Source organism: Plecotus auritus (assembly GCF_963455305.1).
Source record: "Plecotus auritus genome assembly, chromosome: 6".
Taxonomy (NCBI): Eukaryota; Metazoa; Chordata; class Mammalia; order Chiroptera; family Vespertilionidae; genus Plecotus; species Plecotus auritus.
The window spans coordinates 14,666,640-14,683,871 of NC_137773.1; the positions used below are offsets into that span (position 1 = coordinate 14,666,640).

A 17,232-nucleotide genomic window follows, 5' to 3' on the forward strand; every position below is an offset into this window, starting at 1 on the left:
TGGCGAATTTAGTTTAAGGGTTCTTGATGTTAGCCCAGGCAGATTAAGCCACAGTTATTTCTAATTCTACATAAGAAACAAGGTTATTGACCTTGCTTTATTAGAAATTGAGAATAGTATAAAGATTTGTGTCCCATGCCATTGCTTTGCAAACTGGGTCTGGACCTGTAAGTTTTGAAATCCATTTGATGCGTGTGACTAGCGTGAAAACAAAATAGACCAGAACAGAAAAAAATTATTGTGTATCACATACTATAATGTTAAGTAGTCAGTGAAACTTTTGAGTGTGTATATTTATGTATGTATAGTTGCAAGTTTTTATATATTATTAAGCATTTTTATTGGGTTATTATGTGAAAATACAGGGTGGGGCAAAAGGTTTATAGTTGTATGGAAAAGACAATAATATAAGAATAAACTATGTTTTAATAATTAATAAACAATATAAGAATAAACTTCCCCTTGCCCTAACCAGTTTGGCTCAGTGGATAGAGCATTGGCCTGTGGACTGAAAGGTCCCAGGTTCGATTCTAGTCAAGGGCATGTACCTTGGTTGTGGGCACATCCCCAGTAGGAGATGTGCAGGAGGCAGCTGATTGATATTTCTCTCTCATCGATGTTTCTATCCCTCTCCCTTCCTCTCAAAAAAAGAATAAACTTCCCTGGACTCAAAGCTATAAACCTACTTTTGCCCCACCCTGTATTTCTTAATGTGCGATGTGATTTTAAAAAGGTAGGGATCCACAGCTCTGTATCCGTCTGCTTTTGCAATACTAAATTTCTAGTATTTTTGTAGGGAAGTGCGGTGATGAAGGGCTTAAGAGTTGGGATGTAAGAGTAAAGGGGCAACTATTTTTGAATTTTAGTGATTAATAAAGTAGAAATGGGATTTTACAGATTCAATATTTTTTGTGTAGCTAAGGCTGAATTTGTTTTGTGAAGTTTTTGAAAGCTATCCTAACCAGAGGTAGATATGTATAGTACAAATTTATAATTGCATTTGCTTGTACATGTTATGTATATTTGAGTGAACATAAATCAGATGTTTAATACGAATATATCTAGTATCCTTTCTGATTCAAGACTGGAAAGGTGTATTCTAAATAAGTTCAGCTATTGAGGCATTGGTTAGAGAGACCATTATAAAATATGGAGGGCTTTGGGATTTTTGGGCAGGAGATGGTCAGTGGTTTTTTATTTTTGTTCTTTAATATGAAATAATTTTCAGGAAAGGTCATGCGAGTAAATATTAGGTATTGTTTAAGAAATTGTATTATAGCCATTAACTTAATGGCTTCCTTTTTCTTTCATTTCTTTCAAAGGTTTGGGCCCCACGGGATTCCTGTGACAGTATTTCCCAAAAGGGAATATAAGGATAAACCTGAAGCCATGCAGCTCCAAAGTAATACATTCCAAGAAGGGACAGAAGTCAAGTGTGAAGTGAATGGTGCTGTTCCCAACGACCCTTCTCCTGTCCCGCCACCTGAGCCGAGCTTGGCTGAAAGCCTGTGGACTTCCAAACCACCACCACTCTTCCATGAAGGAGCACCTTACCCTCCCCCTTTGTTTATCAGGGACACATATAACCAATCAATACCTCAGCCACCTCCTCGGAAAATTAAGCGACCCAAACGAAAAATGTACAGGGAAGAATCTACTTCAATAATGAATGCTATTAAACTACGACCCAGGCAGGTCCTATGTGACAAATGTAAAAACAGTGTTGTTGCTGAAAAAAAGGAAATTAGAAAAGGTAGTAGTGCAAGTGACTCTTCTAAATATGAAGATAGAAAACGGAGAAATGAAAGCATAACTACTGTGAACAAAAAACTGAAAGCTGACCATAAAGTGGATGGGAAAAGCCAAAATGAAAGCCAGAAAAGAAATGCTGTGGTTAAGGTTTCAAATATTGCTCAGAGCAGAGGCAGAGTAGTCAAAGTTCCTGCTCAGGCGAATACATCAAAAGCTCAGTTAAGTACTAAAAAAGTGCTCCAGAGTAAGAACATGGATCATGCTAAAGCTCGGGAAGTGTTAAAAATTGCCAAAGAAAAGGCACAAAAGAAGCAAAGTGAAACCTCTGCGTCCAGAAATGCACATTCAAAAGTCCATTTCACACGTCGATATCAGAATCCTAGCTCAGGTTCCCTTCCACCCCGGGTTCGTTTAAAACCACAAAGGTATAGGAATGAAGAAAATGACTCTTCTCTGAAGACGGGACTTGAGAAAATGCGGAGTGGCAAGCTGGCACCCAAGCCTCAGTCTCGTTGCACCTCTACCCGCTCAGCAGGTGAGGCCCCTTCAGAAAATCAGAGTCCCTCAAAAGGCCCTGAAGAGGCCAACAGTGAGGTTCAGGACACAAATGAAGTGCTTGTGCCTGGTGAGCAGGAACCACAGACACCGGGCAAAAAGGGCAGCAAAAGCAATATCTCTGTTTACATGACCCTAAATCAAAAGAAATCTGACTCTTCCAGTGCTTCAGTGTGTAGCATTGATAGCACAGATGATTTGAAATCCTCCAACTCTGAGTGTAGTTCTTCTGAAAGCTTTGATTTTCCTCCAGGCAGTATGCATGCACCTTCCACCTCCTCCACATCCTCTTCTTCAAAGGAAGAGAAAAAGCTCAGTAATTCCTTGAAAATGAAAGTCTTTTCCAAAAACGTCTCTAAATGCGTCACACCAGATGGCAGGACCATATGTGTAGGGGACATTGTTTGGGCCAAGATATATGGCTTCCCTTGGTGGCCAGCCCGTATTCTTACTATAACTGTGAGCCGGAAAGATAACGGCCTCTTAGTTCGACAGGAGGCTCGTATTTCATGGTTCGGGTCTCCAACAACATCTTTCCTTGCTCTATCGCAACTGTCCCCTTTTTTAGAAAACTTCCAGTCACGCTTTAATAAGAAGAGAAAGGGCCTGTATCGCAAGGCTATCACAGAGGCAGCTAAGGCTGCCAAGCAGCTGACCCCGGAAGTACGGGCTCTGTTGACACAATTTGAAACGTGAACACGGACAGTAAGGTAGGCAAGAACCATTGAAAGGTACCACAGATTTTTCTAGTCTAGTTAGGAGGAACTTCTACGAAATAGCCTGGCCAAATTGGAGAGAGAAATTGACCTCAATTGGCTGCTTTTTTAAAAAAAATAAAAACTTAACCTTATAGCCATTTTTAGACTGAGAAGCTAAACTGAACAAGCAATCAAATTTTGTCTTAAGGTTGTGAGATTTTAGTAGTATTTTTCAGTTTTAAAGTCTAAAACCACCCTAAGGCATAGGAGCCATAGCCTCAACTGAAAATGAATTCTTGCAGGGATTATTGCCATTTGTACCTAGTACTGTGTGTATGTGTGCATATATACACATAAATATGTGTGTGTATATACATACATACTATATATAAATATAATCTAGCCTGTCACTATGTGACACAGGTTGCATATTTGGGATTGTAGTAAGGGCTGCTGAGCTGGGGGAAATAGTGTGGATATTTAATGACTACTTGTTTTTAAATTAATGAACACTTAACCTTTCTATGTGCATAATGGTGCAAGAGCTTGATATTTAGGTGTTTGACAAACTGAGATGCTTGCTATTCAGTTTCAGACTGGGGAAATAGCTCAGTGTTGGGGATTAAGATTGTCAAGGCTGGCTAGGTTTGAATCGTCACTCTCTCTCCTTTGTTCAATGAGGATTTAACAAAAAATTTCCAACTTCTGGTTTGGGAGTTCAGATAGGTTTGTTTATCTTTGGATATGTAAATAGTTGGTTGCTAAATTTGGTCAGATTACTCCTGACTGGCTGTTCCTAAATTCTTAGGATACGTCCTGATGAATTACACTTTGTGAATTAATTGTCATATGTGTAATTATTGCCTTTTGGATGTACCTAATTTGATAACTTTAAAAAAATATTTCCGTTTAAGGTATCTGTTTGCAGGTCAGAAAATGAGAAAATGTAATTGTGTAATGCTCTGAAATGTAAAAAAAAGCTGTAAATAAAATGAACTAAATCCAAATTATTTGTGTGTGTTTCTCAAAAAGCTTTGAAAATTTTCAAGATGGTAGAAAATTAATCTTTGTAACTGTGTAGAGGAGGTGAAAAAAATCAAACATTTCTTATTTGCCCTATCAGACAATATATCTGAGCATAGATAATAATCTTTAAATGAAATATTGTAGTATAGAGGTCTAATATGCTTCTAGATTTGAGACCCTTCTGCCAGTTTCTCCTAAATGTATGGGTTTTAATTTTTTCATTTCTAGCCTTAATATTTCATCATGTGCTTGATTTTTTTTTTTTTTTTTTTTAATATTTGGGTAATTACAACCAGTCTCTTCTCCTTGCTCCAGTGCCTCTGGTATCATTGCTTTTGGGGCTTGTAACTTAGCTCATTGTTTTTCTACATGGTCCATATGTCCCTAATATTCGATTTTTTATTTTCCATTTTTAGCTTTGTATTGTTAGTGAAAAATATATCAGATTGCCTATGAAGGCAAGTTTATCCCAAGATGATGTTGCTTTCATACTTTTTGTGTCTAACTTTTAAATTTGGTATTATGTCAATTTGACACTTTGGGAAACTTGAAATTTTTAAGGAGCAACTTTTCATGGATTTCTATGTAATCCAATTTGAAATACCTTAGTTACTATGGAATTAATAATGAAAAGATTAATGGAGATTTATGTACTGATTTCTGCAAAAGAAAGAATTTCTTCTGGGGAACTCAGTCAATGCTTTTTGATTATAATAAACACACAATTGAAAAAAAGATTTTTCACTTGAATAGAACATATTCTTTCCTGCAAACAGAAACAACTATTTACAATTTATTTTTGATAACAGGTTGAAAGGAGTTCACATCGTGATTGAAGGGTTTTAAGGAAGTATCTCAAAAGATTTTCCGAGTATTTGTTTCAGATTAATGAACTTGTTCAGATATTTTTGAAAGTTTGATTATCCAAGGTTCAGATTTAAAAAGGGAGCAAAAAGTCACCTGAAATATGTAATTCCAATGCTTCAATATAATGATCCCAGGTGAGTTTCTTAACATGGTGGTTTTGACAGTGATAGTGCTAATATAGTCAAGTTCTTTGGCAAATAGGCTTTTGTGGCACAAACCAAATTTGGTTTTAGAAGCCATAGGGAAAAAGAAAGAAACCAAATTTGGTTTTAGAAGCCATAGGGAAAAAGAAAGAAACAAACCAAATTTGGTTTTAGAAGCCATAGGGAAAAAAAGAAAATAGTCATATTTGTTGAGTACAAAAAGAATACTCAATTTTATGTAGTCCATACTTTTGAGGAAAGGCAATCACAAATATGCATGATCTTCAATCATGCCCTTATAAACTGGCAGTCTGGCCATTTCATCTGAAGTTTCAGTAGGGAGATGAGTTTTAAAGACTTTCTGAACACTAATCCAATAGTTGCATATTAATGTTCTGTTCAAATAGAAATTTCTTAAGCAGTTAAATTTGTAGATGGAGATAGAGTTGATTGCAACCCCTTTTTCTTGCCACTTGTTGTTAAAGTGAGGCATTTACTTGTATGGAGATAACCAAATGGGTAATTTTTCCCCTTGCAGAGAAAACTAGGTGCAGGCCGGATCTGCAGTGGTCTGAGTAAAATGGCTAAAACAGGATTAGCAAGGGGAGAAACCAAGTGAAGTAAGAGCTGCAAAAGTCAAAGATGAAATTATTTCTAGAAATTCTCCGAAATTTAGTGTCAAGAGTTTTTTTCCCTTTTAGTTTTCTATGATTTATAGGCCAGAAAGCTGACTTCATTTGGAAAGAATATCTGTTCAACCCATTTATAGAATTAGAACCAGATACCTAAATGATGAAGTAAAGTAGGATTCACTAATCTGAAGTCCATTTTCATGGTTTGATAATGTGTCCTGATGTGGTTGTGATGGGAAAATTTATAAATAGTAATTTTAGATTATCTATCTCCTGTCTATTAAGAACTGCAGGCAAAGAATATGGAACTGTTACTAAAATCAAGTATACTTCAGTTTCTAATTTATAAAATACTGAGTTGCCACCTCTCTGAGGTTGTACTTCATATTGGTTTTGTGGAAGGAAAGATACACATTTACATTCTTCGGTAGATATACATCCTTTATATAGGATAACTGAATTGGGATTTGGAAATACTTTAAGAAACCTTTAATTTGGATCTAAAATTAGCTTTCTTTTAAATTGAGTTTTTCTATCATTATGCATTAGTTTACTTTTGTGAAGTACTCATAGCAGAGACTGGCAAATGTCTAGAAAAGTTGTTAATATTTTGATTCAGGGTGTTGTTTTGATTTGGGCCAGGTGATGGCCTCCAATAGGGAATTTGCAGGGACAATGAAGACCATTTTTTTTTGGTGTGTGGGAAATTCAGGGTTTGCTTTGGGGTTGTATTAATATGGTGGCTATTGAAATGCCTGATAGGGAATTCAGAAATAGAACAAGAGGCTGGTGTCATTCATGCATTGCTAGGAGAAAATAAAACAGCTAAGCTGTCCTGGCTGCTTTGGCTCAGTGGTTAAAGCATTGGCCTGCGGACTGAAGGGTTGTGGGTTCGATTTTGGTTAAGGGCATGTACCTTGGTTGCAGGCTTGATCTCTGGCCCTGTCAGGACAGGTGCAGGAAGCAACCAATCGATTTGAGAGACACATAGATGTTTCTCTGTCTCTTCCCTTCCCCTCCACTCTGAAAAAAATCAATGGAAAAACAGCAAAATCAGCTAAGCTGCATTAATTTTGCCTAGTTCTGACTTCGTTAATAGGCTCTTCATATTCTGTATGTATAGTCTGTGCAATACCGTATTTCTTCAACAAAGTGAATAGATTTAAAAAATGAAAGCTTTAGCAATTAATGTTATGCCATTTTAAATGAAAGAATAGTAAGTTTAAAGTCGGAGATCTAGGTGGTGGATATATTTTTAGTTTTCCAGGATGTCTTGGTGTCTTTATCATGGATAGTTGACACAGATCAGAAGAGAAACAGTTCAACTCTTTTTAGGTGAATTAGTGGGACTGCATTTATCCATTACTCTTAAGAGTAGGTTTTTAGATAAAAACCATCCTCTCTCACTGACAAAATATTGTTTTTGACACTTAAAAAAAAAAGATATTTTTATTGATTTCAGAGAGGAAGGGAGAGGGAGAGAGAGAAACAGAAACATCGATGAGAGAGACTCATTGATTGGCTGCCTCCTGCATGACCCACACTGGGGATCCAGCCCGCAACCCAGGCATGTGCCCTGACCAGGAATTGAACCATGACTGGGAATTGAACCATGACCTCCTGGTTCATAGGTCAATGCTCAACCATTGAGCCACATTGGCTGGGCTTGGACTCATTTATGAATATGGAAATGATTTGTTAATTACATTAGTTTCCAAAACTTAATTTACATACCATCACAATTGCCTCATTTTCAAATTTGTGCACTTCTCATTTTTTTTTATGTCAGTACAACTAATGGAAACAAACGTGCCTGACACAGGTAGAGAGTTAGGACACAATTCTAAGATCTTGTGTACCACACTTTGGTCGGAAACACGAATTTTTATATTATATCTTTAAGTCCATCTTGGGATGAATTGAATAAAATTTTCATGCTTCTAATTAATCTCTGAAAAACTAATGGCCAAACTTGAATTTTTTTCTTATAGATTCCTATGTTCTGGCACAAATTAAAGATTGGCTTCAGGGAGGTGTAAAGTAAAAGAAGAAACTATAGACTCAAATGGTATCAGGATTTATCAAAATACTGAATTTGTGAGTCAAGATTCTCATTTTCCAACGGAATGAGATATTTGTAATATATGTTGTCTAACTTACAGGCCTTATTCTGTTGGGACACTTGCTTGTAAAAATTTTTTTTTTAAACTGATGTTGATAACAGGCTAGTTTAAAAATGCCTGGTCTTAAAACTTGGTTTAAACATGAATTAAGCATTTTTTTCAGTTTGCTTTGTATCATAAGAATGAGAAGGTTGACCTCCTTTTATTGCCTTAGATATCTGAGTCTTAACCAGAAATCATGATTTAAAACTTAACATTATTTTCTATCCTGTAGTCAGTATTTAGAAGGAAACCCAGACATTCCATAGCTAAAGTGTTAGGCTGTTACCACTTTTTTCCCCTTTTTACACAAACTAAAAAACTTGTAATTATAATGCATATCAAGCTTTAGCCAGGACTTTTTAAAAAGAATATTTAAGATAATTTTGTAATCCTGTGTCCCTCAGTTCCCTCCAACACAGAGGTTCACCTGAAAGCTTTTGAACAAGTCCAGAAGGAACAATCCCTCCCAAAGCCCCTCCCAGTAAAATAGAGAAGAATGTTGCTTGCTTGGGGAGAATGTGTTGTAGAAATGTGAGGGTCATCCTGTGAGTGTAAACGATGGAAATGGCTAGTTATGAGCGTATAATTGACTGATGCAGGTGAGTCTGAGCGTTCGTTAACATTTTGGCGCTGGTAGTGCTTGACATCAGGCCTTTATTGATTCAAGGCAATCTCATCCACTTTGCAGGCACACAGTTGAAAGTACAGTCTCTTGAGCCAGATTTCCTAGATGCAAAGGCTACCTTGGGTCTGTTACAAGCTGTGTACTCTTAGGCAGGGTACTCAATGTCATTGTCTGTGAAACAGGGAAAATAATAGTACTTCCTCATAACGTAATTCCTCATTAAACGGATAAAGTGCCTGGTAGAAGACCTATATAAATACTTGCTATCATTACCACAACCACCACTTACTGTGCATGGGATAGAAATTTTTTTCAGGTAGTTTTTTTTTTGGTTAATCCTCAACTGAGGATATTTTTTCCATTGATTTTTAGAGAGCAAAAGGGAGGGAGGAGGGGGGAGAAAGAAAAATCACATGTGAGAAATGCATTGATTAGTTGCCTCCTGCACGCACCCTGACTGGGGCAGGGTTCAAACCTGCAACCCAGGTAATTGCCCTTGACTGAGAATTGAACCTGAGACCCTTTGGTGCTTGGGCTGACACTAACCACTGAGAAACACCAGCCAGAGCTCAGGTAGCTTTTGATATCCTGCAACATACTGAATATAAATGAAAAAAATGTTATAGCAACATTATATGAAAATAATAATCATAGTGTCATCATCCACAAATATCTATACGTAGGTATGAATTATTTCCAGCAGGCATGTGGAGGGCAGCTGGGTTGGAGGTCATGGGACTTATGGTGAAAGGAGAAGTGCATTAACATTTTAACGCTTGCCCTAGGAGTCTATTACTTGCGGTTTTCTCCTCTTTTATGCCAAGCACAGGGCCTGTCATAGCAGAGATGATAGTCTCCTTGTGAGTGAGGAAGAGGGATTCTTGTCCAGACACTGATGTGTACTAAGGACTAGTCACCATTTCAGAAGCCTAGCATTTCCCACATCCTTTCAGAGAGGCTTGAGTGAGCAGGTGGGGCTCAGCGGAGTAGAGGTCCTCAGGAGTTTTCCAAAAGTATTAGACTCACAGAGCTACCCTCATCGGCTCTGGGTAGTGTAAAGTAGTTGGTTTGCACAGATGCTGTGTTCTCCTGGGAACCTGGTGTTTCATTTTTTTAATATTTTGCGGAATGGTGAAAAGTGGACATTAATTTGAACGTTTCCTCTCATTTTCCCCCTCTCATTTTTTATTGCTATTGGTATGATTGAGTAGGAGCTGTTTCCCCTTTCTAGGAGGGAAATACTTCACATTCCAAGGTCTTGATCTGTGGCCACATTCTTCAGAGTGTAGTCGTTTTTACTCATGGCCCATTTTTGAGATGCTGATTACAAAACTGTGATTTTCCTTCACAGTTTAGCTTTTAGCAGGAAATCTGGCTGGGAGTAGCACATCTAGGTGTGACTCCTAAAGTTCTGGTTAGAAAAATACTAAGGCTAGAAGCCAGAATGTCTTATTGTGTTGATGCTTTTACCTGTTTGTTCATGTTGCAGCATACTACATTGTATTAAGAGAAAATTCATGTTGAGTGTTCAGCAAGATGATAGGTGCATGTATGTAATCTTAATTCTTTAGTTTTTCATTCTGGACTTTGCTCTAGGAGTGTGACCTCTGCTTCCTTCTTTCATGCACTCCAGAAAGCAGACTGAGTGTTTACTTACCCTGTTCTGAGTTGTCCTTTTACATCTCTGCTGCTCCCAGGAACCGGTGCCTTACATTGTTGCGTGTAAGCTTTGACTTAATGAACAAAGTAAGTAATTGCACGGAAATGGCTTTCAGGAGGGTGTCCCTCCATTTGCTGTATCACAGTCAGGGCTCCCTGGCTTTTCCTAATGGATCTTGTAGGTGTGGTCAATATCTAAAGAAGAACCTTGAGACCCCAAAAGCACTGAGGGAGGGAAACTTCATCTTCAACATTTGCACAAACGCCTTTGTGTGTGTGTGTCGCGGCGGGGGGTGGGGGGGGCGGGGGGGGTGGGGGCGGTGGAAGCAATGCACAGGAAAGGATGGTCGTTCTTTGATGCAGATCCTTGACTTTGGCCTAGAATGGAAAAGGAGGTTCCTGAGAATGATTGTTCAGACCTAAGAGGTGTTACTTACGGAGGGAGGGGTTGAAAAGAAATTGTCTTGTGCATTCAGATTCCTTTTCTTCTTGGTGTGACTGCTGTTGGGGTATAGTAGTATATTTAAGTTTTCTGTGAACAAAAGGGTAAATAATCGCATTGTTAAGCCTCATTTAAGGAAATTGTTCTCCATTAAAATTCAGAATTATGTTTATAGATCAGATGTATAAAATTTATCCTTTTCAATGTCAGAAAAGCCTTTTTAAAAGTTTCGATATGTTACTGCTTCTGGTTTAACTTGGCATTTAAAAAATATTATAAGGACCAAACATTCTCTAACTCAATGACCCCAGAGTTAATTATAGTGATTTGATAGATGATCTGTTAATACTTAAAGTAGGGAATTGAGCAGACAAGCAAATATGTAAAAAAAAAAATAAGGCTTGAAATAGCAATTTTTTATTTGAATTATGCTTAGTATTTGAAGTCTCTGTTCTGAATGCCTAAGTGAGAAAGCTTATCTTGTTAAACTTGTTTTAAGCAGATACTGAGTCATTGATTCACGGGATTGTACATGGGATTGTGAATAGTATGCACAAGTGGTCATTGGCATTAAAGGAAGAAGGGATTTAGGCACGTTTTGGTCATTCTGCAAAACAGGGTCTCATTAATGTTGTAATGTGGAAGGGAATGGAGACTCCAGCCCTTGTTGAATGCTAAGATCAGGACTATTCCAGTACTAGGCTAGTAAAATTTTTGTCAGGAACATTAAATGCTAGTTAGCATTGGAGGGCAGCATCGTGGTGTACCTGAAGGCAGTTTGCTGCTGAATTGACTTGGGCCGGAGAGTGCCCTCGCCTGGCTAAGGCTGGTGTGTACACACCTCGTCAGTTTTCCTTGGTTTAGAACCAAAGCCTCACATTTTGTGAAGCCAGTAAGTTACGTAGAATAAATTCATTATGAAAATTCAACTGAATTTTGGTCATATTTTTAAATTTTTTTTTTTGTAAAATGGATTAAAAAAAAGAACTCAAATGACTTCTCTACTTTTGTTAACTTGGTTTTTTCTACCATAGGTCTCAACAAATGGCAGCTATTACATCAGACAGTGACGAATCCTGCTGCTCCCTTACAGTGTCTGACAGACCACTGTGGATTCAGACTGGGAGCATTGACGTTAACAGTGAGACGGGCAGGTCTGTCTGTGTTCAGCCCTGCCACAGAGTGAAGAGGGCACCATGTCATCACTTGATCATTTCCAAAGTAGATGAGGCTAGATGTAAAAGGATTCATTAGTTCTTTTTCCTTAGCCTTCATTGGTAGCTGCGTATCCCTCATGTAGGTGATCGTTTTAATGAGTCACAGTAACTTTTCATTTCCTATTACCTGCTGTGCTAAAAAGTAGAGCCAGCCTCCTCCGAGCTTCCAGGAACTGAGAGGAATTTTTCCTATGGTGGCAGATTGTAGAATTATGCCAAATAGCAACCGAGCCTCCCTGGATGGTCAAATAGTGGATTCCTTTATCTTTTCACTATCTCAACCTTTCTTTGTCACTTTTATATTCATTACTTTAACTTCGTAGTCATTTCTTCTTAATGTATATATAAGAATATATATATTCATATTCATATATATTCTTAATCTCAAAACTATCATTTACAACTCAGTGGGTGGCAAGAGTGTGGCAATGTAGTTGTAATCTGTTTAAGCACATTTATGAAAACCTTGGATAATGCCTGAAAGGCTTATTTTGGGCTCTTAAACAGGAGGAAAGATTTAGGGATTCCGTTGTGCTGCTTTTGAATTTGTGATCTTTTTTTGTTTTCCTGAATAAAGGCTATTCATTGGGCTGTATCGCTGTAATTTGCAAGCTGGGTAGAATGGTACATTTTGGATCAGAGGTTGAGGTTGGAAAATTATGGACTCTTACCTGTCCAGGGGTGGCAGCTACCCTTAAAATGATCTCTTGAGGGAATAGTGTCTTTGGTTGTTTTTTTTTTTGCACCTCATATGAATAGTAAGATCTGCTCCAATCCTTGACTTTCCTGCCGACTTGAATAGGCCTCTCAGATTGAAGCCAAATATTGACAGTTGTAAATAGGAAATGGAAATGTACATGGGATTGGCTAGTTACTATTTTTCTCCTTAAATTTATAAAGAGGATATTTACTACCAAAGTTCTGAGTATTTTATTAGTATAATTCTGAATACTTATTAGTATTATATTAGTAATTATACTAATATTAAACTAATATCTTAGTTTTAGAAAATAAACACTGCTCTTAGCTGAATGTGAAATTTTAAGTGTTAATCATTCTGGTTCTTCAGAAGCAAGGACTACACTCACCTTCCACTCTGTTGTGTGCTGTGTTTATGGCTAGAAGTAATTTTTCATTGCTTAGGAAGATAGAATGCCCTGTGGAATTTATTTATAGGCTTTGATCCTGTAAGTGAATGAAGCATGGGAACTGTTGGAAATTAACATAGAAAAGAGTCCTAGTAAAGACTGGGAAAGGCGCCTACTGTGAAATGCTTGGAAGTTAAATATTGGGAAGAATGGGGATTTTCCTTTTCTTTTTGCATTCTGTATTTGTTTTGTCTGTTATCCCACTGAAAATACCACATCTTTGGTTTAAAAATACATTTGACCAAAAAACTTATTGTTCTCTCCAGATCACCTCTTTTGGAAGTCCAACTCTTATTGATACTGGGGATTGTAGAGGATTTCAGTGGGGTTTTTTCCACTTCTGCTATTAAAGGCAGGTTGGAATGTTAGGCATTCTGGTCACGGTATTGGGTAGTAATTTTCATAAGCCTTGTCCTTTCTCATGTTCTGTTCAGAGTCCTGTCTTTTGTAGGAGGACTGGTCAGTCTAACCAGTGTGCACAAGTTGTCTTCTAGGACAAAACGGTGCTCTTTTGATGTCTCTGATGTTCGTGTCTACCTCTGGGGAGTCACCCCTCACCCTCCTTTTTTTGCGCTTTGCTCATGTGTGGACAGTGTGATCTGCAGCGGATTTCGACATAGCCAGGTTTTGCATATACATGCTTCTGAAGTCTGTAGGTAGCCTGTGCTAAAGCCAGGCCGCTGGTGCTTCACAGCAGTGCACAGCCGCTAAGCTGGCTCACAAAGCTTCGTGTCGTAACCTGTGAATGGCAGTGTGAAGAACAAAGCTACAGCTCCTTCTTTAGAAACTTCCAAGTGCAGGTTGATAATGTGAAGATGACAACCATTTTATTTCTGTTGGAAAGAACACGAATGCTTCTGCTGGTTTAAAGTGGCAGTAAGTTGTTTTCTCAAAAAAAATTGGTCAAGTTTAACTGATTTAAAAGAAAAAAATCAGTTGTGATCTCACAATCTATATAGGACTTAATTAAACAAGGACATCACTTTTCTCATATAATTACTTGTGCTTAACTACATTTTCTTCCTTTTCTTTACTATATTTCAGCACAAAGACATTAGCAGGCTGCTGGTTTCATGGACCTGTACCACAAAGACACAGAGAACACCAGAGCACCAGGATTGAATGAAATTGGAGACTCAGATTTTTAAAGCTGCACTAAGAAGTAAATGTTCAGGCAGTAGTTAAAACCAACAGTCTCTAACTGGCACCTGTAAATTGTGCTATATTAAACCGAAGAAAAGGTATTAGGGGAATGTTTTCTAAAACAAACTTTTGCAATAAATTATGCATGAGTTGAGGAGAAAAGTGATGTGAAATACGCACACAAGAACTCATTTTATGTGCGAAGACAGTAACTTCTTTTGATTGTGAAGTTCTTATCAGGAGTTTGGACAGACCTAAAAGGCATGGGATGATGGCAGAAATGTTGAATTATCTTTCATACTAAAACTTTGTTCTTTCTCCAAGGTTATGTTACTCAGTTCAGATATGAGCAAAGGTATTTCTAAAATGACTCGCCTGTGAAACCAGTGGTCACATATGCTGAGGCCAGTGTTTCCCTTCAGGGTGCCCCTGGAAACGACAGGAAAGATTTAACATCATCCTAAAAGGATGGCAAGGTACCCCCGCCCTGAAAATTTGGACGTTTCTTTCTTTGATAAAGCAGGGCTGTATTACCTTAATACACATTAAGATGTATTTATTTGCCACCAGTATTTAACATTTTCATAATCCCATCCTTAACTTTTAAATTCCGAGTCAGAGTAGATAGGCTAGTGTTGATCTCAGAGTGATATATACTCTGAGAGCTAGTTCTGAAATCTGAGCTGAAAAGGTGTTTACTCTTCCTGTCATTACTGATTTTATTTAGATTCCAAAAGGTGAAAAGTGTTTATTCTGATGTGGCTCTCTCCCCCCAGAGAGCTCCTCCTGTGTAAGTGCAAGAAATTCTTACAGGTGTCAGGTGGGGCTTATCCCTGGGGAACTAGCAGCAGAAACAGACCCATAAAAGATGGTGTCAGGCTTTTCATGAATTCTTATCTTTGGAAAATACATATTATAAAAAGAAACCTTAATTTTTCTTTTTTAATGAGCGGAGATAACCAGATTGACCTGTTAGTGCTACATTTTTAAAGTATTTTATATTTGATGGTGCCGTACTTTCAATAATAATAAAAACGGAAGTTTTTTAGTGGCAATACCAATTTATTTTTTAAACCAGAAAGATAATCCTTATTGATTACTTAAAAAAAAAAAAAAAGCCAAAAAACAATTCATTTAAAGCAACATAACTGAGCATTTGGCTTAAGTGTTCAAACTTTCCATAATCTTACTGTATAGGTTTGGAATTACTTAACTCCATACTCAGGATTAATAACAGGTTCTGGGGGGAGTTTTAGAACATTTAATATACCTGACTAAGGACTTGTTTCACAACTCAAAGAAGAAAAGGTAGGCACTCTTGTTTCTGTGAGTTTAATGCAAATCCTAATTACACTGTAAGTAATTAAAAGTTGTGATTGCATTATAAAATTGTCTTTTTGGAAAAGTATTTATCATGAAGTCATTATACATATGATATCTGAAAAAGCTCAGGAACTATGCCAGCAGGGAGTCAAAGATTACAGGCCTCAGTGGCACCAGACTCTCTGCCCATCTTGTCTTTAGCTGTATTACCACCAGCAGTACCTTCCAGACTCCCTTCAAGAACCAGACAACTCCTGCCATGTGAGTTGTATAATCAAGAGTTTTAAGTAAGCTTTAGCATTATTTGTGCAGAGTGATGGAAATGATAAAAGGCAAAAAAGTTGAGAGATCAGGCTTTAAGGATCTATTTTTTTCTCATGATAAATTCTCAAAAGGTGTTTTGTTATAAAGCAGATTTTCATTAAGAAAAAAAATGAAACTTGGTATTTAAAACCTAGGACATACCATGTTGCTATTTCACTTTCATTGCTTTAGTTGCTTAATATTTAAGCTATGCTTCATGCTACCTTTGTATTTCAAATCTTCAGAAGCCTATTTCATTTTGTAGACTTGAATGACAAATTTGTTTCTCATCTAAAGTATGCTGAGACATAAATGTTAAAAGAATGTTGTGTAACAGCCAATAAAGTCTTGATATTTTTAAAAATTTAATTATTTATAAACTATTTACTTTCTAGGAGTTAGGTTTTAAAGGTTATTTTTTTTTTTCACTATTCAAATCCAACCACTAGTTGTCCTTTAAGGAGCTGTTTTAAGTAGCATTGCTTCCTTAGGAGAACCTGTAAGTTCTTTTTTTTTTTTTTTATATATTGATTTTTTACAGAGAGAAAGGGAGAGGGACAGAGAGTCAGAAACATCGATGAGAGAGAAACATCGATCAGCTGCCTCTTGCACACCCCCCACTGGGGATGTGCCCGCAACCAAGGTACATGCCCCCGACAGGAATCGAACCCGGGACCCCTCAGTCCACAGGCTGACACTCTATCCACTGAGCCAAACCGGTCAGGGCGAACCTGTAAGTTCTTAATCACTGGAGGGATTTTATGGGACTTCTTTATGTCTAAGCCTGGAGGAATGTGAATGATGGAAGCAAATATCTACTGGTGGGTGGGTTGTTTAAAGGAGTCCTGTCCTTATGGATAATTGGTTGCTTCTTTAAAAGCCCAGCACATCCAATGTGAAAGTGAGGTCAAGTGTTTGATCAGAAACACTCAGCTGTTAGGGAAAAAGTAGCCTCTTAAAACTTACCAGACAATTGAAGTTTTTCAGCACCGACCCAAAAACTTAGGTCAGTGTGTGTGTTTTTTCCATTTGTGTAAAGCAATCCTTTGGAAGGCTGCCAGTTTTTCCAGAGTATACATGGAGTCTTTAATTGCAAACATTCTCCCATTTCAGCTTATCTAAATGAGTGTAGAAAGGAGGCCACTGGAATCTGGTAATATCTTTTCTTCCTCAAGTTTCTCACTAATGATAAGAGAGCTAGAGAGAACCAGGGAAGGTAAATAAGCCATGAGCTCAGTATCTGGAAGGCCTACACGAGATCTATTCCTCCTACCTCCATACCAGGGTATCCACCTAATGGTGTCACGACGTGTGCCAGTATGTTTACAGACACAACTACTACAAGATACAGGGAATGAGGGATGCAACCCATGGATACACTTAGGATCTTTTAGTGCTGTCTTCAGATAAGAAAATAAAAGTTCATATTCGTGCCCAGGAATCATGTGTGGACTGTATCAGCACCTCCCTGGGCATGTCACTGCAAATATGCACTGTGGCTAGAAGCTGTTTTACTGCTTTTATAGTTCATTTT

At 37.7% G+C, this 17,232-nt stretch overlaps 1 protein-coding gene across 4 annotated transcripts in view; it reads left to right on the forward strand.

Moving 5' to 3' along the window:
- The window catches only part of PWWP2A (PWWP domain containing 2A), a 33,225-nt gene extending 17,160 nt beyond the window's left edge, over window positions 1-16,065 (forward strand). The window contains exons 2-4 of one of the 4 annotated variants that reach the window (XM_080676198.1): window positions 1,323-2,287; window positions 11,599-11,718; window positions 13,974-16,065. In XM_080676198.1, coding sequence (XP_080532324.1) covers window positions 1,323-2,287; window positions 11,599-11,718; window positions 13,974-13,987 — 1,099 coding nt within the window. In that variant the 3' untranslated portion in view covers window positions 13,988-16,065. Of the gene's footprint in view, window positions 1-1,322; window positions 4,010-11,598; window positions 11,719-13,973 lie in introns of those variants that run through there. The other 3 variants (XM_080676199.1, XM_080676197.1, XM_080676200.1) reach the window with 3 other exon arrangements.
- The last annotated feature ends 1,167 nt before the right edge of the window (window positions 16,066-17,232 follow it).